The 24,259-nt window shown below is 43.3% G+C and overlaps 1 protein-coding gene across 3 annotated transcripts in view; it reads left to right on the plus strand.

Annotated features, from left to right (window-relative positions):
- Positions 1-24,259, plus strand: part of LOC117414137 (peptide methionine sulfoxide reductase MsrA 1-like) — a 42,270-nt gene that overhangs the window by 5,406 nt on the left and 12,605 nt on the right. Inside the window, exons 1-4 of one of the 3 annotated variants that reach the window (XM_034023877.3) lie at positions 1,832-2,279; positions 14,677-14,745; positions 15,666-15,785; positions 19,440-19,544. In XM_034023877.3, coding sequence (XP_033879768.3) covers positions 2,243-2,279; positions 14,677-14,745; positions 15,666-15,785; positions 19,440-19,544 — 331 coding nt within the window. In that variant the 5' untranslated portion in view covers positions 1,832-2,242. Of the gene's footprint in view, positions 1-1,831; positions 2,280-14,645; positions 14,746-15,665; positions 15,786-19,439; positions 19,545-24,259 lie in introns of those variants that run through there. The other 2 variants (XM_058999307.1, XM_058999308.1) reach the window with 2 other exon arrangements.

Consider the following 24,259-nt stretch of genomic DNA (forward strand, 5'->3'; position numbering starts at 1 on the left):
GTATTTTAATTCAGAACAATATGATTCTGATATATATATATATATTGAAACGTATATTGAATATATATATTGAATAAGAATATATATATATTGAAACGTTACACTAAGAAACAGAACACTGAACTGTTCATCAACTGTCTGGTGTTTTCATGTTGATTTTTGTTCAGAACACATTTATTTATTTTTTTACACTTTTTCCTAAAGTGGAAGGAACACTATTTTTTTTTCTTTTTCAAAAAACGGAATTCGTTAAACCCTTTCTTATTAATCAATTAAGCAGTTTCTCTTGGTAGAAAAATAATTTAAGTGACAAAGAAAACAAACAAACAGGTAAACAGTCTTGGAGGCAAAAGAACTACCGTTGAGGTGAAGTGTGATGCTCATTTAGTAAATGTTTATGTTTAGACCAGCCTACTTTTAAAATATATAAAGAAAGCGGGACAAAGGTGTAATTTTATAAATAGCCCTTTTTTTGTATCAGAAGTTCAAAAAGACAACATTGTGTAATTTACTGAATGCATGCCAAGAAAATATCAACAGTGAAATAAGTCCTACATGTGCATCTTTTTTAGGATTAGCTAAAAATTGCTCGCTGACTTATTTATGTATCTCTTTTAAAATAAACGATTCAATAAAAGCATATTGATATGACAATTATATTTTGTAAATAAAATACGCTGCATGATTTGCTTTCCAATGGGATCAAATCGAAGCACATTTCTTCGGGGAAGGGTTTAGGCGAGAACGAACCTCATGACAAAATCCAAAGTCCTTAAATTTGAATTCTAGCCAATAGTAAGGGGGTGATTTTGGTTCTTTCTTAAGGCAGTCAGCTGTTGATCCCAGCTGTGGAGGAGGATGACTGTCTCTGCTGATTTCACAATCCCAAGACATTTCTTTATAAATACCAAGAAAGCATCTGTATAAAATAAGCTTTCAGGTTTTAACAGAACGGTTTTAGGATATTGTTGATTTGATTATTTTCATCACCCCTGCAGATTACCTATTTCTCTGCCACTATTTGTTGCAATCAGCATTTCTTTGAAGTGATAATCATTAGAATTGTGACATGATGACCTATACAATCTGATGTTGCTTCGCATAAACATTTTATCAAGATAGTCACATACTGAGAATGTAAGACATGTTGACCAGTTTGTACTGACACCTGATTGACTAAGCCGTTGAAGGCTGTATCTTGGGAACAGCTGCCTGCATATGACACAACTTATTAGGCATTTATTACTAAATCAATTTTGTGACCCAAACTCTCACAATAATGCCTTTGGATTAAACTAACCATGGCACAAGCACATTTATCATGGACAGATTTGTATTGGAATTTAGCCAAAGCACTAAAGTTAACCAACCTCCCTTCCCCTCTCATTTTCGTAACCGTGCCAAAGTCGACAGGATTTCGGTTTAACGTTTCATCAGAAAGATGCTTCCCTGCCGCAGCTGAGCCTCTCTGGAATCAAGCTCCCCTGGTATTAAGATAAATAAAGGTAAATAAATAAAGAACTGGCACGAGCAGAAGATTGCTGATCAGGTTTACCCAGCGCTTGCTAATTAGCTCCACTGCTGTGTCGTTAGTACACTGTGAGTGCCATCGGCCAACTTTATAAAATAAACATGAGCGTGTCTGTCAACGGCCCAGACCATCCCCCATTCCCCACCCCACCATCAATACCACCTTCATCCCCCCTCCCCTCTTGTCTCATCCCCCTCCCCAAAATCCATGCTATCCCATGATGCCTTGCAGCTGAGCAGGGTTGGTGCCATATAAAGCAGTGAGCCTCCATTTCTGCCCATTGCCAGGCAGCTTGCAAAGACAGGAGACTAAAGCCTTGCGTGCAAGGACAGACAAGATGTGCTTCACCCCTGTTTCTCCAGGATCCGGTTCTACGTGTCCATCCGTGATTCTGCCGGGGAGAGACGGTACCAGTCTGGAACGGGAAGCAATCTGAGAAAACATTAACGGGAGAATCCCAAGGGGGGGCGGTGGAGGTGGTGGCAGTGGATGAGTGGGTTTCAGAAATCCATAAAGGTGGCTGCTGTTGGAAATCTGTTTCTCGGATTTGCACTCGGAGAAAGGAGATACTGTTTCCTTGCTTTTCATGTTTTAAAGAAAAGCTTTTTTTTTTTGTTTCCCTTCGCTACCCCCCTTCTTATGTATTTCTTGGCACTGCAGTAACTGGCAAGGGAACAGCTGAATAGAAAGAGGCTGGCACTGCCTGGAGTTATGCCAAGGCAGATTGGGAGAGATGCCCACTGCGGAGGTGGGTATGCTGTCGGAGTATGTGTGAGCGAATAAGGCAGAGAAGCGGAGGCAGAGGATGCCAGCTCTGTCATGGTGTCTTGTTTGTGTTTCGCTGTTTGTGTGTGAAGGGGTCCTTTATCGGTTGCTTTTAAAAGCTGGCAGAAAGCACATTGGCTTTGTTTTTTTGTTTTTTTTGTATTGCGCCTGAAATCTGCCAGATTGTCTGCCATCTTGACTAGCCTAAATAACAGGCATACACATTTCTGAAGTCGCCAGCGGCCAGGTGGGCAATTTGAGCCTACAGATTGGCCTCTTTAAAATACATTTAGGCAGCCATGTGTCAACTAATTTTTTTGGCTCTGTTATTGAATATGTAATGTTCTTATTTAGGTATCCAAATTGCAATTAGCAATTGCTAAGTCAAAAAGATCCCCCCCCAGCCTGCTACGATTTAGAGATGAAGACAGTGACAGAATGGCAGACAGGCACGGGTAGCCATATTGTGGGTTTCTTTGTAGAGCCATCAACACTTGCAAAGAGTGTTAGCTCCTGAGGTCAAAGACGAGATGCTACCTGGTGACATCAGTGTAAGGGGGTGGGGCTTTATTACCCAGGAGATGGGAGGGGAATCAGGTTGGGTTCTAAAAATAATACCAGAATAACTAAGGTAATGTTAATATCTTGGTAGTTCTCAATAAGTGTCATAGAAACTGAAGGTCATTACATCTGAAATGTTCTACCATTTAACATGTTTTATTTAGTTTTTCTTCTAATTTTACATAGCACACTGTGCCATCCAGGGGAAAAAATGTGTCATTCCAATCCAGATGTAAAAATACATTGTTTTTTTTTGTTTGTTTTAAACAAAACCTTGCTTCATCTTGTTTACAAGGATGCCTTTGCCTTGAAAGTGAATGTTCCATGATTCAAGATGTAGTTGAGATTTTAGATTATATTACTGTATGTTACAAGATTACACAACAATCCATCTGTCAGCATTTCATACCTTAATCTGTTTAACTCCACTTTAAAGGTCGCTTTGACTTTGCTTGCTAATGTAAATGCTTCTCATTTTATTTTGAGGGACTTTACCATGCTTGTACTAGTATTTGTGATGTAATAAAGTAACAGTATCTCATAGGGCTAAAGAAGGAACACAACCAACGCATTCACCAAACCAAAAATAATCAACTAAGACTTTTCATTTAGGAACTTGTATTCAGCTGTTTCTTATTTGTTTTAGAATTATAATTTTTTCATTTGCTCAGTGCACATCTGACTGCTGTTAGTAACACAGGATTATTATTTTGTCTTTGTTGGTAATATTTGTTTGAATTTGTTCTAGCAGACTGTTTTCAGGATATAAATGTGAATTCAGATTAATGTCAACTCTGTTTTAAAAGGCCATACCATTATTGTCTTGGAGGTTGCACTTCTTCCAAATCCATAATGTCTCAACTGTAATGTGTGTGTATATATATATATATATATATATATATATATATATATATATATATATATATATATATATAGTACTGTGCAAAAGTTTTAGGCAGGTGTGAAAAAATGCTGTAAAGTAAGAATGCTTTCAAAAATAGACATGTATATAGTTTATATTTATCAATTAACAAAATGCAAAGTGAATGAACAGAAGAAAAATCTACATCAAATCAATATTTGGTGTGACCACCTTTTGCCTTCAAAACAGCATCAATTCTTCTAGGTACACTTGCACACAGTTTTTGAAGGAACTCGGCAGGTAGGTTGGCCCAAACATCTTGGAGAACTAACCACAGTTCTTCTGTGGATTTAGGCAGCCTCAGTTGCTTCTCTCTCTTCATGTAATCCCAGACAGACTCGATGATGTTGAGATCAGGGCTCTGGGGGCCGTACCATCACTTCCAGGACTCCTTGTTCTTCTTTGCGCTGAAGATAGTTCTTAATGACTTTCGCTGTATGTTTGGGGTCGTTGTCATGCTGCAGAATATATTTGGGGCCAATCAGATGCCTCCCTGATGGTATTGCATGATGGATAAGTATCTGCCTGTACTTCTCAGCATTGAGGAGACCATTAATTCTGACCAAATCCCCAACTCCATTTGCAGAAATGCAGCCCCAAACTTGCAAGGAACCTCCACCATGCTTCACTGTTGCCTGCAGACACTCATTCATGTACCGCTGTCCAGCCCTTCGGCGAACAAACTGCCTTCTGCTACAGCCAAATATTTCAAATTTTGACTCATCAGTCCAGAGCACCTGTTGCCATTTTTCTGCACCCCAGTTCCTGTGTTTTCGTGCATAGTTGATTCGCTTGGCCTTGTTTCCACGTCGGAAGTATGGCTTTTTGGCCGCAAGTCTTCCATGAAGGCCACTTCTGACCAGACTTCTCTGGACAGTAGATGGGTGTACCAGGGTCCCACTGATTTCTGCCAATTCTGAGCTGATGGCACTGCTGGACATCTTCCGATTGCGAAGGGAAGTAAGCATGATGTGTCTTTCATCTGCTGCGGTAAGTTTCCTTGGCCGACCACTGCGTCTGCGGTCCTCAACGTTGCCCGTTTCTTTGTGCTTCTTCAAAAGAGCTTGGACAGCACATCTGGAAACCCCTGTCTGCCTTGAAATTTCTGCCTGGAGGAGACCTTGCTGATGCAGTATAAATACCTTGTGTCTTGTTGCTGTGCTCAGTCTTGCCATGGTGTATGACTTTTGACAGTAAACTGTCTTCAGCAACCTCACCTTGTTAGCCGAGTTTGGCTGTTCCTCACCCAGTTTTATTCCTCCTACACAGCTGTTTCTGTTTCAGTTAATGATTGTGTTTCAACCTACATATTGAATTGATGATCATTAGCACCAGTTGGTATAATTGTTTAATCATACATCTGACTATATGTCTACAAAATCCCTGACTTTGTGCAAGTGTACCTAGAAGAATTGATGCTGTTTTGAAGGCAAAGGGTGGTCACACCAAATATGGATTTGATTTAGATTTTTCTTCTGTTCATTCACTTTGCATTTTGTTAATTGATAAATATAATCTATTAACATGTCTATTTTTGAAAGCATTCTTACTTTACAGCATTTTTCACACCTGCCTTAAACTTTTGCACAGTACTGTGTGTGTGTGTAATATATATATATATATATATATATATATATATATATATATATAATATATAAAAACCCAACCTCTCCTAAAAAACAAAATAATTCTGAACCAATGACTAAATGGTATTGCTGACATTCTGTTTCACATGTGATCCACAGTCCTACAAGATTATGAAGTGTGCAGTGATTTACGGCTCCTGTGTGGAAATGACAGAGCAGTCCGGTCTGAATCAAGTGATACACGTTCACCATCATCATATAAAGGCCTGTGCTCTGGAGGCAGTTTAGTAAAATGTTGTGGGGGAGACTGTTGAAGTACTCATCCACACTCATTAAAGCAGTGTGTGGATGAGCCTCATACTGTAGCTTCGACAGCCCCTGCTGTTCTTTTCTTTCTGCATCAGTGTCTCTTGTTGTCTTCGGTGCTTACGGACCTGCAGGGCTGAGAGGAATTCAGAGCTGCTTTGGCAATTGTCCTGGCTGGGTTGGCATTGCTTTGGCAGAAGAGGCTTTAAGCCTCTGAATTGTCCTAGTTACAAAGCTGTAGTGTATTTTGCACTGGAAAAATCTTTCGCCTGTTAACCCTGCTAGTAATAATAATAATAATAATAATAATTTATTTCTTAGCAGACACCCTTATCCAGGGCGACTTACAAGATATCACATTATTTTTACATACAATTACCCATTTATACAGTTGGGTTTTTACTGGAGCAATCTAGGTAAAGTACCTTGCTCAAGGGTACAGCAGCAGTGTCCCCACCGGGGATTGAACCCATGACCCTCCGGTCAAGAGTCCAGAGCCCTAACCACTACTCCACACTGCTGCCCTACCTGTTGTACGCAATTGTGTGCTTTTATGATTTAGTTATTTTTCTCGCAATTGATATGTGTTGAACATGATGGAGTTGCATGCATTTCCCTTGGCACTCTCTAGATGGACATCAAGCATCACAGCTCTCAAGTGGATTCAGAGCAAAGTGTGTCTTTGAGTGCACATGTTTGTAGCCTTCATTATGTTTGATAACCATTTTTTCCCAATCAAATTCTTTGACTGATGCATTACTGAATGATCTCTGGAGTGTGGTGTGTTTCATTGAAAAGTTACTTAAGTATAATACATTGTGTTTAAAAACAAGGTATTTCAAGTTTCAGGTGCCATGCAGTTCTATTGTGTTAGCTAAGCGGTTTCTTTATCTTGTTAAATATAGTAGTTTAGCTTGATGTTGTAGCTAAATGATTTATATAGTTATAGGCCTACTTTTAGGTGTCTGTTGGGCCAGGTGCTATCCCGCTGTTTGAAGAGAAATGTTATTTGAATTAGTTTAGTGGACTTGCCCTTCCTGGAGCTGATTTGATACAAATGGAAGATGTTAAAAAAGAAAATGCTTCCTCATTACCATAGTTTTCATAGTATAATGTAAGGGTTTTAATCAATTTGAAATCTACTGTTTAGGATACCAGAATAGCTACTCCTGTGTTGTTAGTACTGTATGGGGTATAATATCATTTGTTGAATCCAATTTATGTTTCAGTCTCTCACCTGAGTTCCCTTTTAAGGTGAGTTTCTTGTAAAAAGATGAGGTCAGATTTCAGTTTTTTTAAATGTTTAAAGACTTTCAGCTGTTTTACTGTACATGTGACTGAACTCCTTTAACATTCCAATTACATTCTGTTCCCTTTCAAGTCGAAAATAACCATCAAGGTATGGGACATTGCCGTCAGGCAGTAGGGATTGGCTGAGCTTTATGTCAAAGCTGCCGATAGGCCTGCGCGCAAGCTGCCATGTAAGCCCGCCCCCCTGGGAGCTTACTATACGCAACGTGCGGAGAGCCACTTCCTCTTTTGCCTTCAGCCTCAGTAGTGGTAGGACTTAGAGCTGTTAACTGATTGTACTCAATAAGCTTAGGCTTGAGAAGCTGGTTTATCCCCTTCTCCGAGTTTATTTCAGTTATACTCTTCGGAGTAATTATTATTATTATTATTATTATTATTTTTAGGATTATATATTGTTTTACATTATATATTTCCTTCTCGCTTTGCTTCGGCATCGCGTTTCTTCGTGGTCTCCCCGTCTTTCCTCTGTTTATTATTACTATTGTGTTTGGGTTTTTTGTATAATATTGTGTGTAATATATATTGTTTATATATATTGTATATATATTGTTTGTTTAGGACGCGTGTTGCGTTGGCCTTTGGCCACGCGCATATCTGCATCCTCGGTCTCGCTTAGGCTAGACCGTGGGTGTGCGTGTAGTCTGCTCTGCAGTGTTCCTTCCCCACCGCGGCGCGTTCTACCCGCCACGTGGTAATTGTATACTACACCCTCTTACTATATATTAGTAATATATTGCTGCAGCGTCCAAAAAAAAAAAAAAAAAAAAAAACATTTTTTCCCTTTCACTCTACAGAGGAAGATAACCACCAACGTGCTAATTCCCCAGCACCATCAGGTAAGTATTGCACGGCATCAGACACTGTACCAGCACTTAGCGTCTCCGCTTGGTGGGTCAGCTGACGCGTAGGCGTCTGTGCTAGCGTTCCACACTTGGTACTTGCGCTTCGGCGCTCCGGCGCTTTTGGTGTCAGCGCTTCGGCGCTTTGTGCAGCGCTTCGGCGCTTTGTGCAGCGCTTCGGCGCTTGGTGCTTAGTGCTTCTGCACTTGGGGCTCAGTGCTCGACGCTCGACACTTCGGCGCTCGGTGCTTGACGCTCATTGCACGTTCCATCGACGCTCGACGCTTCGGTGCTCGACGCTTCGGCGCTCGACGCTTGGTGCTCGATGCTTGGTGCTCGACGCTTGGTGCTCGACGCTTGGTGCTCGGCGCTTCGACGCTCGGTGCTCGACGCACGCACCCTCGACGCACGCACTTCGGCGCTTGACGCGGCGGCGCTCGACACACACACTTTAGGTGCTTGACGCTTGGTGCCCAACGCTTCGTCGTTCGTCGCACACACCTTGGAGTTTGACGTGGCGGTGCTCGACGCACACGCACTTCGGTGCTCGACGTCAGTGCTAGACGCTTCGGCGTTTGTCGCACGCACTTCGGTGCTCCTCGCTCGCTACTGCTCGTTAGTGCTTGCAAATGCTACACACGATGTCTGGGTTCCACCGATGCGTGACCTGCCAGGCCAAGTTGCCTGCCAGCGACCAACACAAGGACTGCGTCGCATGTTTGGGGCCGGACCATGCCGCATCTGCTCTGGTAGATAGGGCATACTGCCAGCTATGTGCGGGGTTCCAGACACGCACCCTTCGCCAGAGAGCTAGGAAGGCGGTTGGGGGTCGTTCCCCATCCTCGGGCTCGTCCCATACCGTCTCGGCCCCACCGTCATCTGTTGTGACGCCGCCGGTGACGTCTCAGCTCCCCCGGAGCCCATCCTCCCAGCTTACAGCTGGTCAGAGGTCCCCAGCCAGGCGTACTCGGGAACGTTCCCGCAGTCCCTCCTCTCGCGGGGCGTGTCCCCGTCGGGAGTCTAGATCGAGATCTCGATCGCCTCGCCGGAGAAGGCACTCTCGCTCCCCTCGAAGGGGCAGGCGATATCAGGACACATCTGGAGTGGCTGAGCTCACCTCCAAAATGTCACAGTTCATGGAGATCATGATGGGACAGCAATCCCTCCTCATGACCCTAGCGAATGTGGCGCCCTGGGCTCCAGAGCTAACAACCGGGCCCATCGCTAGTCAGCCGGTGGTTCTTCCACCAGTGCCTCACGGCCAACCCCAGGAAGTAGAGTGGGACGCCGATGCTGTCTCAAGGGACGCGTCTGACGCAGATCCACTCTTTGAAGAGGGCACGGAGCCTGAGGTGGCATCCCAGCACTCTGGACAGGATGACCCTGAAGTGCTGGATACTAATGACCCTATGTGGTCAGTGGTGGAGAGGGCGGCCCGTCACTTAGGCGTGGACTGGCCTGCGTTAGAGCCAACACGACGCTCTCTATTTGAGTTGCAGTCGGCTCCGCCCCTTCAGTCCAGGATGCTACCGGCATTCCCTGATTTTATTAAGGAGGTGCAGTCCACCTGGGGGGCCCCAGCCTCCGCCCCTGCAACTTCTCGCAAGGCTTCGGCCTTCACCATGCACGGGGCGAGCGAAGCTGGGTTAGCGTCCTTTCCGCCAGTGGGCGCTGCGATCGCCGCGCTGGTAAAGGTGCCAACATTATCGGGGCTGGCTAAGGACCCCCCCTGCCCTAACAGGCAGTGTAGGAGGCCCACCTAAAAAAGGGGTATGCCGCGGCTACAGAGACAGTTAGGCTGTCTAACGTGGCCAGCCTCCTGACGGTCTACCAGGCGGCGCTCATTCGTGATCTGCCTGAGTTCCCATCTGTTGCCCTTAGGACCGAGCTGGGTGCAGTTGCGCAGCTCTTGGTTAAGCTGGCTCAGCTGAATGCGCGAGCACAGGGCAGGAGCATTGCTTCTCTTGTGGTGGCAAGAAGGCAGCTCTGGCTCTCGCAGGCGAGGGTACAGGAGCCTGATAAGACCCCATTGCTAGATGCTCCGATATCACCGGGGCACACGTTTGGCCCAGCGGTTGAGGAGATGCTGCAACGCTTTGTCAAGGCGCGTGAGGCGTCGCAGCAGTTGGCAAAAATGTGGCCAAGCAAACCCTTCCAGCTAAGGCGGCCACAGGAGCGCCAGTGGCGCAGGACACCGCCGCAGCAGCAAGCGCACCCACAGGCAGTAAAACCGCCCCTTTGGGGGTCTCAGCACGCAGCCAACCCGCGTTTGCAAGACCGCAGCGTGGAGGGTGGCGCCCTAGAGGAGGTGGCAGACCGCGTCCTCGTGGCTCTGGCCAGGCCCCTCGTGAGCGAGCGCAGCCTAAGCAGCCCTGAGAAACCCCGGCAGCCGTTAACCCACCGCTACACTATTCCACAGCTCCTGTTCTGGCAACAATGCACCAACGACATCTGGGTGCGCAAAACTATACTCACCGGGTACACCCTTCAGTTCCGGTTAAACCTCCCCCCCTTCAGGGGAGTGGTGGTAACTGCAGTGAAGGACTCGGTTCAGTCCTCCGCTCTAAATGTGGAAATACAGGCATTGCTCAAGAAGCGTGCCATTCAACTAGTAGACCCTGCTCTGACCGACCAGGGGTTCTACTCCAAGTACTTCCTAGTGCCAAAAAAGGGCGGCGGGCTCTGCCCTATTTTAGATCTGCGAGTACTGAACAAATACCTACGGGTGTTGTCATTCAAGATGCTTACGCACAGGCACATTGTCCAGTCTGTCCGGCAGGGCGACTGGTTTACCACCGTAGACCTCACAGATGCATACTTTCACGTTCCCATCTGTCCGGGTCACAGGAAGTACCTACAATTCGCATTTCAGAGCAGGGTCTACGAGTTTTGTGTCCTGCCATTCGGCCTGTCTCTAGCTCCTCGAACCTTTTCGAAATGTATGGATGCAATTTTAGCTCCCTTGAGGGCTCAAGGCGTCCGACTGCTGAACTATCTGGACGACTGGCTCGTCTGCGCGCAGTCAAAGGAGCAGTTGGCACAGCACACAGTGATGGTTACAAACCATCTTCACCGGCTAGGTCTGAAAGTCAATTCAGAAAAGAGCCGCCTCGTGCCGAGCCAACAGACCGAATTCTTGGGTCTGCATCTGGACTCTGTGTCCATGGAAGCGACCCTGTCGACACAAAGAGTTGCCTCGCTGGAGCGGTGTCTCTCCCTATTCAGGTTGAGAGAAACAGTCAGCATGGAGCTGTGTCAGCGCATGCTGGGGTTGATGGCTGCCGCCTCGCAAGCCCTTCCTTTGGGCTTACTACACCAGAGACCTCTGCAGGCCTGGTTCAGTGCCTTCGCGTTGCATCCGCGGAGAGACAAACACCGCAGGTTGAAGGTATCCCGAACCTGCTAGGAAGCACTGCGCTGGTGGAAAGTTCCGTCGAACATCCGCCAGGGCATACTCTTGGGTCCCATCTTCCGAAGGGAGGTTATTACAACTGACGCTTCCAACCAGGGTTGGGGAGCAGTCTGGAATGGGTCGGGGACTCGCGGAGTGTGGTCAGGACCCTGGAGGTCGGCCCACATCAATGCTCTGTAACTCAGAGTGGTGGACCTCGCCCTTCGGCACTTCTTGCCAGTGCTTCTAGGCAAGCACGTGTTAGTGCGGTCAGACAACACCACAGTAGTGGCGTATATCAACTGCCAGGGCGGCTTGCGGTCCCCTGGTCTTCACCGGATGGTAACACGGCTGTTGCTTTGGGCACAACCGCGTTTAGCCTCTCTGCGTGCGGTTCACCTACCGGGCAGAGTCAATTACGCAGCGGATCTCCTGTCCAGAGGAGGTCCTCTTGCAGGCGAATGGTGTCTTCACCCTCGGGTGGTAGAGCGCATTTGGGACTGGTTCGGCACAGCGCAAGTAGATCTCTTCGCTTCGCGAGAGACCACGCACTGTTCCCTATGGTTCTCAGTGAAGGACCTCGACAGCCCCCTAGGAGTCGATGCACTGGCTCATGAATGGCCGCCAGGGCTCCTATATGCATTTCCACCGATTCCGATGCTCCCCGCCTTCTTGGAGAAGGTCAGGGTAGAGCAAGCGACAGTGATTCTGATCGCTCCTCGTGGCCTCGGAGGATATGGTTCCCGAGTCTGGTGCAGTTGTTGCACGGTCGCCCGAGGGAGCTCCCTCTGCGATCGGACCTGTTGTCCCAAGCCCAAGGAGGGCTATGGCACCCAAACCCCAAACTCATGCAGTTATGGGCTTGGCCCCTGAACGGGAGCGCCTGTCAGCCTTAGGGCTTTCGACGGCGGTTATATCGACCATTCAGAGTGCGAGAGCGCCCTCTACTCGGTCGCAGTATGCGTATAAGTGGCAGTTGTTTCAGAGTTGGTGTCTGGCTGAGGGCCATGACCCGGTCTCCTGCCCTATGGCAGTGATATTACAGTTTCTGCAGAAGCTGCTAGATGAGGGGAAATCTCCCTCTACACTTAAAGTGTATTTAGCCGCTATTTCGGCTTGCCATATACGCATTGACGGGTTATCACCTGGTTGCCATTTTCTGGCATCTCAGTTCCTAAAGGGCGCAAGACGTTTGCGGCCTCCAAGGACTACCAGTTTATCGTCATGGAGCCTTGATGTGGTGCTAGAAGCTCTTACCAAGGCACCGTTCGAGCCTCTCCACAGTGTGGATATAAAGTCAAGAAGACTGCGTTTTTGCTATCAGTTGTATCAGCAAAACGTGTGGGCGAGTTACATGCACTTTCGGTGTATTCATCATGTACTCGTTTCGCAGGAGACGGTTCTCCAAGGTCATATCCCCGTTTCACATGAACCAACCAGTCGAGTTGATGGCGTTCCATCCTCCTCCTTTTTCTTCCCCAGAGGAAGAGCGATTACACATGCTCTGCCCTGTGCGGGCATTGAGGTGTTATATTGACCGCACAAGGACTGTGAGGCAAACAGACCAGCTGTTCATATGCCATGGTTCTAAGACTTTGGGTCAGCCGTTGTCTAAGCAACGCCTTTCTCATTGGATAGTGGATGCTATTCAGTTAGCATATGATTCTATGGGCCTTCCGCCACCAGGGCAGTTGAAGGCACATTCCACTAGGGGTATGGCAACATCCGGGGCCCTCTTTATTGGGGTGCCGATGTCTGACATTTGCTCTGCAGCCAGTTGGGTTACACCGCATACATTTACAAGGTTCTACCGGTTGAATGTACTGGAATCCTCTGCTCCGTCATTTGGAGCATCTGTGTTACACTCTATGACGCCTCAGGTTGCGGACGTGTAGAGTGGTTGACAATATGGTGTGACTATTCCACCTTAGGACAGGTGTCATTGCGAGCATAGACGCTGAGGCGCAGCTCCGCATATGCGTAGATGTACTGCCTACACAGTTGCGTTATGACGTAAGTCTGTCCTACTGCCGAGAATCCTCCCTCGCGACGGCTTGGGTACACTGTTCCCATACCTTGATGGTTATTTTCGACTTGAAAGGGAACGATAGGTTGCGGATGCAACCCCGTTTCCCTGAAAGAGAAAATAACCATCAAGCCGCGAGGTCACTCTGGAAGCCTTCACGGCCTGAAGGGCAAAAGAGGAAGTGGCTCTCCGCGCGTTGCGTATAGTAAGCTCCCAGGGGGGCGGGCTTACACGGCAATTTGCGCGGAGGCCTATCGGCAGCTTTGACATAAAGCTCAGCCAATCCCTACTGCCTGACGGCAATGTCCCATACCTTGATGGTTATTTTCGACTTGAAAGGGAACCGTTTCAGTGACAATGACACAAAACAAGAATAATGTGCACCAGGGTCTCAGTCCATTAACTGGTATATACTGTACCGGTAGTCTGTCCCAATATATACTGAACAAAGAAAATCTGCGTTTTGACAGTCTATTGGAACCTGCGAGAGAGGACTAGTCCTTGGCCAGTATTATTATTATTATTATTATTATTATTATTATTATTATTATTATTATTATTATTATTATTATTAATAATAATAATAATAATAATAATAATAATAATAATAATAATAAATAAAATACCCTTTTAATTTATATTTAGTTATTTTTTAATATACAATATAAAGCACTCGTATGCAAGCTATGCTTCTGAAAGTAGAAAATAATTCTGTTGGTTCAGTTTGTTTATTACCGAGGTGATTAAAAATGGAGGCTAGCCAGTTTTATGGCTTAGATTGGGTGGTTAATTGATAAAATTAATAAACTACAGTAATTAACTAGGAAAATGCATGCCATTTTTATATTAACTTTTCCACTAGAAAAATAAATTCCAGTTAATAGCGTCACAAGACTTATTTAAATAGTTATTAATTCAAATTCTGATATGGCATTATCAAGAGTTGGTAATTTAGTTTATTACAATTATTAGTTTTTAGTTCATTGCACAGTGATTCTAAATCAATCCAAAGCATAAAAGCCATGCCCCACTCGGACTGCTTTGAAATGGACCTGCGCCAAGGTCAGGCTGCTTGATATGTGGGTCAGTTGATGTTGCACAGTCTGCAGTTGCTATGTTCAGAAGTTCTCCTCGATGGACAATTGCATGGGCAAGCACGATGACAGCATTGGTTTCCTGATGTAGACTGACGTCCACTGGGGGCAAGGTTCCGACCACCAATCTAATTTTGTTGTGTCCTGAGCTGGATTGAAATTCCGCTTGCTTCTGTTACAGTGTATGTCACACATCATAGCCTGGCTAGGTCTTTACTGTTTTAACAATTTAATCATAGTACGGTACTAAATGTAGACCAAACCTGCAGGCTTTACCAATCACCTAAGCCAAGTGTTTTGTTTTTTTCAACAGGACCTCACATTATCATTCTTTTTGTTTCTAGCTAAACATGCAGTGAATGGCAATACCATGGTAGAGCCTTTTCCAGAAGGAATGGAAAAGGTTATTTTTGGTAAGTTGGAGTATCGGTTTTATCTGTTTTCAAAGTTATTTTGTTGTGGTGCATATTAGATGTCTTTGTTTTCCTCCAAACTGTTTCGCTAGGAAGTTTTGTCCTACTATAGTTGCAACACATGAAGGGTAACAAAAGCTGCGTATCTTAAATTTTCTACCCTTTCGTATTTCTTTGGAAATCCTTGATTTCTTCGCTTAAAAGTCACTGTTTTCTCTGTTCAGTTGCTCTCCAGGAGTTGAATATGCACTTGTAGTATCTGGCTCCAAATGGTTGAAACAAATTACCAGGTGTACTTTTATTAAAGACCATGAAATTGACTTTTTCATAGCTTTTCAACTGTGTTTGATAAAATTCAGTTGCTTTCTAGATATTTGGGTTGTCATAGCTCCCTTAAAAGCAGTACCCTTAGCTTTTCTTTCGTTCTCCTAGCGCAAAAGCAAAGGCACATTTTCAGAGGGGGGTACCAAGAAAATATGTAATTATATAGGCCCGTCACTTTTATGACGTGTTGCAACAGTTTCACAGCCCTCAACACAAACTGTATTTGGAAAACTTGCCCATAATGGAGCTGCCTAATGTTTTGATGTAAATAAAACATCTCAGTCCACGCCATAGAAAGAAAACAGAAACTTGATTAAGAGAAACATTTTATTTGAAGAAAGCCGGCAACATGACCTTCAAAAGACAAATATTGATGTTAAAATGCAGCTATTGACATTCTGCAATGGCAGTTTTAATGGTGACCGATACCATCACATGCTGCACAGTTGTTTTTTTTTTATTGAAATATTTAGTAGCATGAACTGTTAAACAAATGCTGAAAAATGTACGCCTTGTGCAGCTGTAAGGAGCTGTTGTGCGTGTTGGATTGCACAGCCCTGACGCATGGATTTTCACTGTCTCACTCCGCATTGCAGGGATGGGCTGCTTCTGGGGAGCGGAGCAGCGCTTCTGGAGGAAGTCAGGAGTTTTCTCCACGCAGGTTGGATATGCTGGCGGCTGCACACCAAACCCTAACTACCAGGAAGTCTGTTCAGGTAGAGCTCATTTCTGTGTCAGCTTGAAAGAGAGGGGCCATCCTTTTACCAATATAACTGGGAGAGTGTGAATCAAACACTTCAACACTGTGAAAAAAAGCTTTAAATACAGTGCTTTCCAAACTCTACCTCACAGGCTGCAACCAAGCATGAGCCATTGAGCCACTCAAACACACTGAAAGCATGGTACAGCATAGGTAAGCAGTGTAAAGCCCAGAGAGGTATGGTAAAATATGGTAAGTGCATGGTATAACCAAACTGCAAGATTACCATGCAAATATATAGTGGTAAACCTTTTATAAGGACACCGCTTTGCACTCACCACCTTCCACGCTGCAGCCTAGCAGTCTTAACCATTGAGCTACTCATATCCTTAGATATGAAAAGACATTGCCTTTTAATCTGACTCTCTTCCTTCCGCCTGACCTACTTCCAGGCAGCTAAAAAAAAAATAAAAGGTTGATGCAGTGTCCCCCAGGCCTGCTTACAGCTCTGCACTTAATTGCAGCTTTGAATAATCTAGCAGCACAGAGCAGCCAGTGCAGTTTTCGGAGGAAATATAATATTTGTATCAATGTATTAATTGCAGGCACTAATCCGCTGGCATGCGGAGCGAGACGAACAGAAGGCATTGTGATGGTTTATCTGTTGAAGCATTTAGCAGGCCAGCCAGAGAGGCTAGGAGGAGGGGATAGATAAGCTCTTCTGTGTGAAATGCCTCATGGACCTGTGTTGTCTCAACTCCCCTGTATTGCAATATTATCTTGATATCTTGCCACAGTAGCAGATGATAATCTTATTTGTTTTCCATATTTTTTTTTTCTCGGGTAGGATGCACACATCAGAGGAGGCCCCACGGGCCACATGTTTTTGCATAATTGCACAGAGAAAGAGATTTAGCTCTATAGGTGTGCATCGAGTGCTGGATGCTGCTAGGAAGCAACGTGACTTTTTATATGATTAAAGTAAGAAGTATTTAAATGCAAACATTTTTTGTAGTTGTGCTGAAGGTAGGGTGGGGGGGCGGAACAGAGGGTAAGGGGTAGAAGAATGGGTTGGTCTCTCCCGCTGGGATGTCTGCAGTCAGCTGGAAGGTTTGTGATTGTCAGCTTGCAGTCAGAATGTTGTAACCATTGAGGTTCGGAGCGTGCCTCATTGTCTTTCTCTCCAATTCCTCAAGAGCTCTTTTAAGTTTAGACTGGCTTATCTTAAGAACAGCACAGCTCCTTACCACCTCCTCCCCCCCCACACCAAATGAGCAAGATGTACAAATCTATCATTTGCAATGCAAATTTGAAGTGCCCTGCCATTTTCATCCTCATCATGAGTTCTGTGCTCATCATTGGTCCATGTACAGTATGTTAAGTTTTGCATGCCCTGTGATTGCACAATTGCCCTTGACATCATGTATAGTACTCCTGTTTAGATGTTTTAATGAAAATTATTTGTACAGTTTTGCCCCAGGATTCAGTGGCTTGCATCAGTGACCAAGCTGGCATTACAATCCAATGTCTCCTGGGTTTTGGTAACTGTATCGCTTTATTATAGACATACAGAATTGCTAAAAAGATACTTAGTAAAAATCTTACACAAACATGGAGTAAGTATTCCACCAGAATTCAGCTAAAAGGCTTCAACTAAAAATGTATTTTTCTTTTCTAGTTTCTAAAGTCATGAATGGTTTGAAAAATAAACTGAAAGCAGATAACATCATGAACTATTTACATTGTCCATGATTTGCTATATGATGTATGTGTTATTCGTTCAAAAGCTTTTTCATTTAAATTCATCACAGATAATAGAGGAGTGTTTCTGCAAGAAGAAACATGTCAATTTCACTTTAGTCACCGAAGAGAAATTGACATTTTATTAAAATGATTTATTCAAAGATTCATAATACAGCTATGGACAAAAATAACTGTATCAGACCTTATATTAGCTTTAAAACGTCAGTTCTAGTTACAGTCCTTCCCCTTTAAATGGGCAGAGTTTGCCAGCAGGAGGTTTTGGTGCACGTGTGTCAGAGATGCTGACCTTGAGAAGCGGCTCGCTGGAGGGACTTGTCCGCTCCTGAGGGCTGATTGTCAGAGCGGGGGCCTGGAGAGTGCTGGGGACCTATCATCTGCCGGCTCAGCAGGGTACCCCCCCACTGTGTCAGTGCGCTGAGGGCCACTGGAAACACTTGTGCCGTTACTAGACGGCCCCAAGCTTTTAAAAAAAAAAAGTCCCAGGCAAATACTAAACTGGATGTTTTTACATGAAATAATGGCTAGCACGTTTTTAATATCGCAAATAGGGTAGAATTTGTGAAACTATACTGGTTATCCATTTAAATTTGTGTCCCTAGACTTTAATTTAAATTATCCATAACTGTTAAACACTCAATAGTGCTAAATTTAGAATTCTAAAAGAAGCTTGATCCATTCAATGACAAATGTTTCAGCTAGAAGTCTTTCAATGTCTTAAATTTATTTAAATCCTTTGTGTGTGTGTGCATACTGTATATATTTGCATTTTAAAATACAGATCGGATAAATCTTCAAAACAATAATTTATTAAGAATTACAATTAAAACAAAAAGGCGATGGGGGGAAATGATTCCTGCTTTGTGACAAATCCTATAACACTATTACTTTTCAATCCTTCACTATGATATAGCGCAAACCCAGGTAAAAATAAATACATTTTAAAAATCACATGGTCACAAGGTTTCGCTAGAATCAGGAGTCTCTGGTACATTGTCAGACTCAACTACTCAAGCAAGCGCAAAGCCAATTAGTCAGCTGGCGAGCTATAGAAAACACAGAACAACTGTACTATTATTTTATAAGTATATAACCTTTAAATTTGATAGATCCACTAATATTCCCTTTAAGGGATGGAAATCAAAAAATTCAAATACATTTGGCAATGCGGGAGGAATGTCTGACATTTATTTATTTATTTATTTATTTATTTATTTTAACCCATTTAATATTTAGTAGTTAAGATAAAAAAAGGTCAATGGTCATTACCGCCATCAAGCCAATCGCCTCTTTTCACCCAATCAACCTATGAATGTTACCAAGCTACTAAACCCTGTGGCGAAGCCTCCGTTAAAGTGCGGTAAGGTTAACTCTCCGTAACCCACTGGAGCACAGAGTCCAATGCAGCAGTCCTGGTCAGCCCCCTGCAACTCGGCTCCAGTGGGAGTCGCGCCTCGCTTGCATGACTCGCCCTGCACTGCACGTCCCGTTGTGCTAGCCTACCTTTTCTTGGATCTGTAATTTCTAACGTACTGTGTCGTAGATCAGGAGAAACCCCTACAGTACATAATTATATATATTTTTATTTTACTGATTGTTGTGCGACGAACAGAAATTGCCTCAAGCCTGCTTGGTTTGAGGGTCCAGCCCCTGGCCCCCCATAACAGACATTAACTATCAAGGGGCAGCTGCAAGGGTGGAGTTGGGGAGGCGAAGGTATGCAAATGCTCTACTGCAAGAGGGGGGTGATAGGCCAGAATTAGGTGACATAATGTGTGTAGGGGGCAGTCCTTCTTACCGAACATGCGTTTTAAACTTCATTTTATATCCTTGGCAGGGGAGATTTAATCTTTCTGACATACTTTAATTTGTTCATGGTTTCTTTTTTTTTTTTTCTTCTGGACCTCAGGTATGACAGGACACACAGAAGTGGTGCGAGTGGTCTATGACCCGCAGGCAGTCAGCTACAAGGAGCTCCTGAAAATATTCTGGGAGAGTCACAACCCTACACAAGGTAGAACTGCATAAAGCAGTCTTTCTGTATTTATTTATTCATTTATTTATTTAAAACGTACTCCAAGTCTGGCCCACTAATGTGTTTTTAAGCCCTGGGGAGGGAGGCAGGCTACATTTATTGCACATTTCAGCATCAATACCAAACCACCACTGCAGTTACAACAAAAATATTAGTATCAGGGCATTGCAAGTCTCACACTTCATCATATTGCGCATTTAAATTAAAAACATCTGTAATTCTTTCTTAGCAACAGCACCATCAGGTGTTGCACAAATCAGAGAATTATCCTCCAGTTTCTGAATGCTCTTGTGATGCTCTTTAGACTTCCGGGGCCGGTTGCACAAAATGTCTTAAATGCTTTTAAGACCACTTATTGGACTTAGACTTAATATTTAAAGCCAAAAATATATAAAACCTGTTGCCCAAAAAGTCACCATAGCAGCACAGATTGGAACTTTTAGAATCTTTCTGCCTGATTCACTTGACAATTCACTTGGGTGGGGGTTCCATTTTATAAGCACAATAACACACTGCAGGGTGTCCTAAAAAGATCATAAATCCGCAGGTCCAGGTTGTTTAACGGCACTTGGCTTCAACAAACAACACCCCTAGGCGTGTGGATATAGCACCATATTTGAACACCCTGTGTTGTGTTATTGCGTCATGGACCTTCCCCTAGACATGATGGGACCTCAAAACACAAAAGGAGTTGGCTGTAGTGAACCTTTCCCAGACAGCTAGTTTTCAGTACTACAAGTTATTAAAGTAAAACAGAACACAAACGTATTATCATAGGGAAGGAAATAAGCCTCTAGTTGCATAAATAACTGAATCAATTTCTAGCCTCTATCATAAGATTTTTAATCTTAGAATATGTGGACTTCCATCCTCTGGTTTATAAAATTAGCCGAGTCTAGAGACCAGGATATTCTGTCAGTAATTGGTGGCCCAAAGCCCTTGTTCATGGAAAGGATGCAGTGCAGTGTTGCACCATCAATGTGTCCTGTGATCGAAGCAATCATTTTAGCAGCACACACCGATGTGGATAGAGGCAGGTAATAGGGGTCCTAATATTGTAGTTTATCGGGCTCCCATTGAAGCCTGGAATGGCTGAAACTACTATTTCTTAAGCAGGCTTTCTGATTGGCTGAGAGGGCAGTTCAGCGTGGATCCATGATATTCCTTATATGTCCAAGGAACATGTAACAACAGCTCTGATAGGCTGGTACACTGTCGTATCCATGGCAACCCTAGAACTAAAGCAGTAAAGTATTGATTAGCCGAGGAGATGGTTTAATATTTTTGTTCTGGCTTCCCAACCATGTACTTGTGATGCTGCTTATTGTGTTGTAAGGTGTGGTGGGGGTTGGGGTGGGTCATTCAAGAAGCAATCCTGAGGGAAATGCTATAATAAAATGGGCAAACCACCATAGGCCTAATGTCCTCTTCTTTTTTAATATTGCTTATATTGTGTTCCCATTGCTTCAGGGCCTGCACCCTGCTCATGGACAGAAAAGATATGCAGTTTAATTGAGAATGATTGTGAAATGTAGAAATGGTAAGCTGCTGTTCTCCCGTTGTATATTTAAAAAAAAAAAAAAAAAGTAAAACTATACACATTTCTAGGGCTTCTAATTTACTTATTTTTAGAATCCCATTGAAAAAATATATCCTGTATACTACTAAAATTCAGCAAAAAAAAAAAAGAGAGAATTATATTTGGTTTTTAGTAAAACTTGATTTGCCTAGTCCTCCTAAGTAAAGCACCCATTCAGTCATAAAGGAGTTTTGACCTCAGATGATGAGTTGCTGTTTGCAGTCTGATTGGTTGGTGGACATGGCAAGGTGTATAATCTGTATTTAAAGAAATCCTCTCCCTGTTGTTTCAATGGACAAGACAGCAGGTCTGACAGAAATCTGTTGATATGAAAGATGGGTAGTGTGAAGGTAAAAAAAAAAAAAAAAAGGTCCGTCCCTCCTATCAGTTTTGTTAAATCTTGGCTATCTGCAAGCTGTCTCGCACATCTCTTTTTATAGGAGCGTGATGTCATGCGATTAAAAATCCATGAAGCTCCCAGCCATTCTTGCTCACTGAGCCGGAACAGACTGAGAAAGTTTGATCAAAGATTCATGAAGTCTGACCTGAGAATGGAATCGCACTGTACTGTGTTGCTTTTTTTTATGCTGGGTAACACAGGTCCCCTATTCTCTGTAAGAGACCCTCTCCTATGCTCCACAATGCCCCCTGCTGACAAAACGCAGCATACAGTTCATAGTTCCCATCTCCGGTTCTCAGGTACCGCTCAGCACTTAGTCTGGGTTTTTTGTTATAACTACAACATAGAAACAAAAAGATACAACTGCAATACATTGCACACACTGTTTATGCAGTGACTCGCATGACTAATTTGAATCATTTGCATTCTGTATTAAAATGTCAGTTTCATTTGGCAAAACACAAGCTGCTGCTGTATCATGAGAAATGTTCTCCTACCTGATGACTCATTAGGTTACAGATTTTAGGGTTTTACCTGATAAAACACAAATGGCATTTTTAACCTGACGGGTCCTGCCAGCAATGTCTTGTGAACATTATAGAGTAGTCTCAGGCTCAGAGAACACCCCTGGGGGAAGCAACGGAAGCGTTCTGATACCCAAAGTGTTTTCTAAGATGGAGTTAGCCACCAGACACAATATTAATCAATACATAAATAAATAAATATGTATTACTTGTCATGAAGCACGTGCATCAACATATTACATTTATGAATAACAGAAAAGCAATAGGCAAGTGTATGTTAATAAACTATAATAATAAAGTAACAGACAAACTAATGTTAATAAACTAACTGTCAAACTAAATTAACACAGCAGCCCTACACATGTAGCAATATACAAGACAGGCATTGTTTAACAGAACGGTGAAGCAACTCACCAGAACGGGAAACATCAAATTGCTCGGCGACTTGTGTCTGATTTCAGGTTTTTTTCAGGAGCTCAAACAATTTCCAATATTTTGTAGCAAGAGAAACAGCGGCGCGTTTTGTCGTTTGTTTACATGTCATTTTGTAGCGATGAGGTGCACTCGTGGAAATCAGAATACAAAACAAGGCAATGATATGACGGCAGTTATGGAAAGATTTAATGAACCAAACAGTGTGACTCAAGACACCCTCGCGATGACAAGTCGCTTTTGAAAAAGACTAAATAAACCATTTTAATTTAAGTTTGGTGATGATGAGTTATCGGGTTACAAAACAGTACTGTATCCATTGTGAACGAATTGCTATGGGTGCCAAGAAGGTGTTCTTTTAAGTGAAGTTCCTGTTCCTTTAGTTGGAGCATTTACTATGACACACTTCACACATTTCTCCACATATCTGGAGAGTGGCTTAAACTCTTGTCATGAAACTTGGGTATTAATATTATTTATCAGCTTCTGGAGATATATTGAGGCTTCTGTTTATCCATTCCTCTGTGGCACACTTACATTTTTGCCTGTATTTGGAGAATCACTTATCAAATGGATTAATTCATTGGAACAATTCATTACTGATTTAATATACTATACTATTCCGTACATACTGTTGATCGATGCCATGATCATCAACTTTTTCATCAGACGGATAGATCTAATTATGAATTTACAGCTTGACAGGCGATGTATGTTACTGCCCAGCTGTGTTTTTTTCTTGTTGTTTTTACTTTAGAACTACTGTCTGCCATATATTCTATGCACGGGATGACATCTATACACAGGATAAGACGTATTGGAATTTTAATAAAGTGATTGATTTCTTACGTGTGATTTTATAATACGAGCAGCCCAGAACAGTATAGAATAAAAAATATGAAGCTCCTGATCATTTATTTATCTGTTACGATTTAAGATGGCATAAAACCCAGATTTCCACACGATTTCCATGTGTATTTAGGTGTGAAAATCCACAAAAAAAAAAGTCTAAATTGACCCCAGAAGCTCCCCTACTGTGTATCTAATTGGGCTGTGACATTTACGTCATTAATTGGGAGATTAGACCAATTAATGTGCTCAGTCATTATCCCACAGTAGCCAGTACTGTTAGGATTCTATGTGATTTTACAGTGGGCAATCCCAGTTGCAATCCCAGGTTTATTGACGTGATAAAATAAAAATATATTACTGAAAATGAAACTGAGAAACTAGAAAATCAACTAGTTGTTAATTGTAAGTCACCCAGTGAAACTTTTCTCTTTTCAGCTTGCTAATGCAGCTTGTATTGAAGTGCTGCTATGTTTATTTCGTTTTGCAATCTAAAAATTTAGCTGTACATGTTGTGCAAGTCGGATAAGTGGGAGATACAATCCGAACACTGGAGCAGTTGGCCTGGAGCCCCTGCAATTCAGCTTAGTCTGCTGACTGTGGATGTTTGTAAGGAGACAAATAATCAGTCCATTGGGAGAGGAGGAAGGAGGTGTGTTTTCACAAAGGTTTGCTTTAATGACAGTGCAAAAGCTGTTTTCGTGTGCCTGTGTGTGAGATTATATATATATATATATATATATATATATAATATATATAAATATTATAGCCTAGGGTAATAGTGTTGTTACTGAAACAATTATGAGCTCCACTGGTCTTAACCCACAATGCAACTGTTCTATTTATATTTTTATAATCTCTACAAATACCAGGATCCTAGGAGAGGAGAGCATAGAAGGGAGGGTTCAGT

This window comes from Acipenser ruthenus, chromosome 25 (assembly GCF_902713425.1).
Source record: "Acipenser ruthenus chromosome 25, fAciRut3.2 maternal haplotype, whole genome shotgun sequence".
Lineage (NCBI taxonomy): Eukaryota > Metazoa > Chordata > Actinopteri > Acipenseriformes > Acipenseridae > Acipenser > Acipenser ruthenus.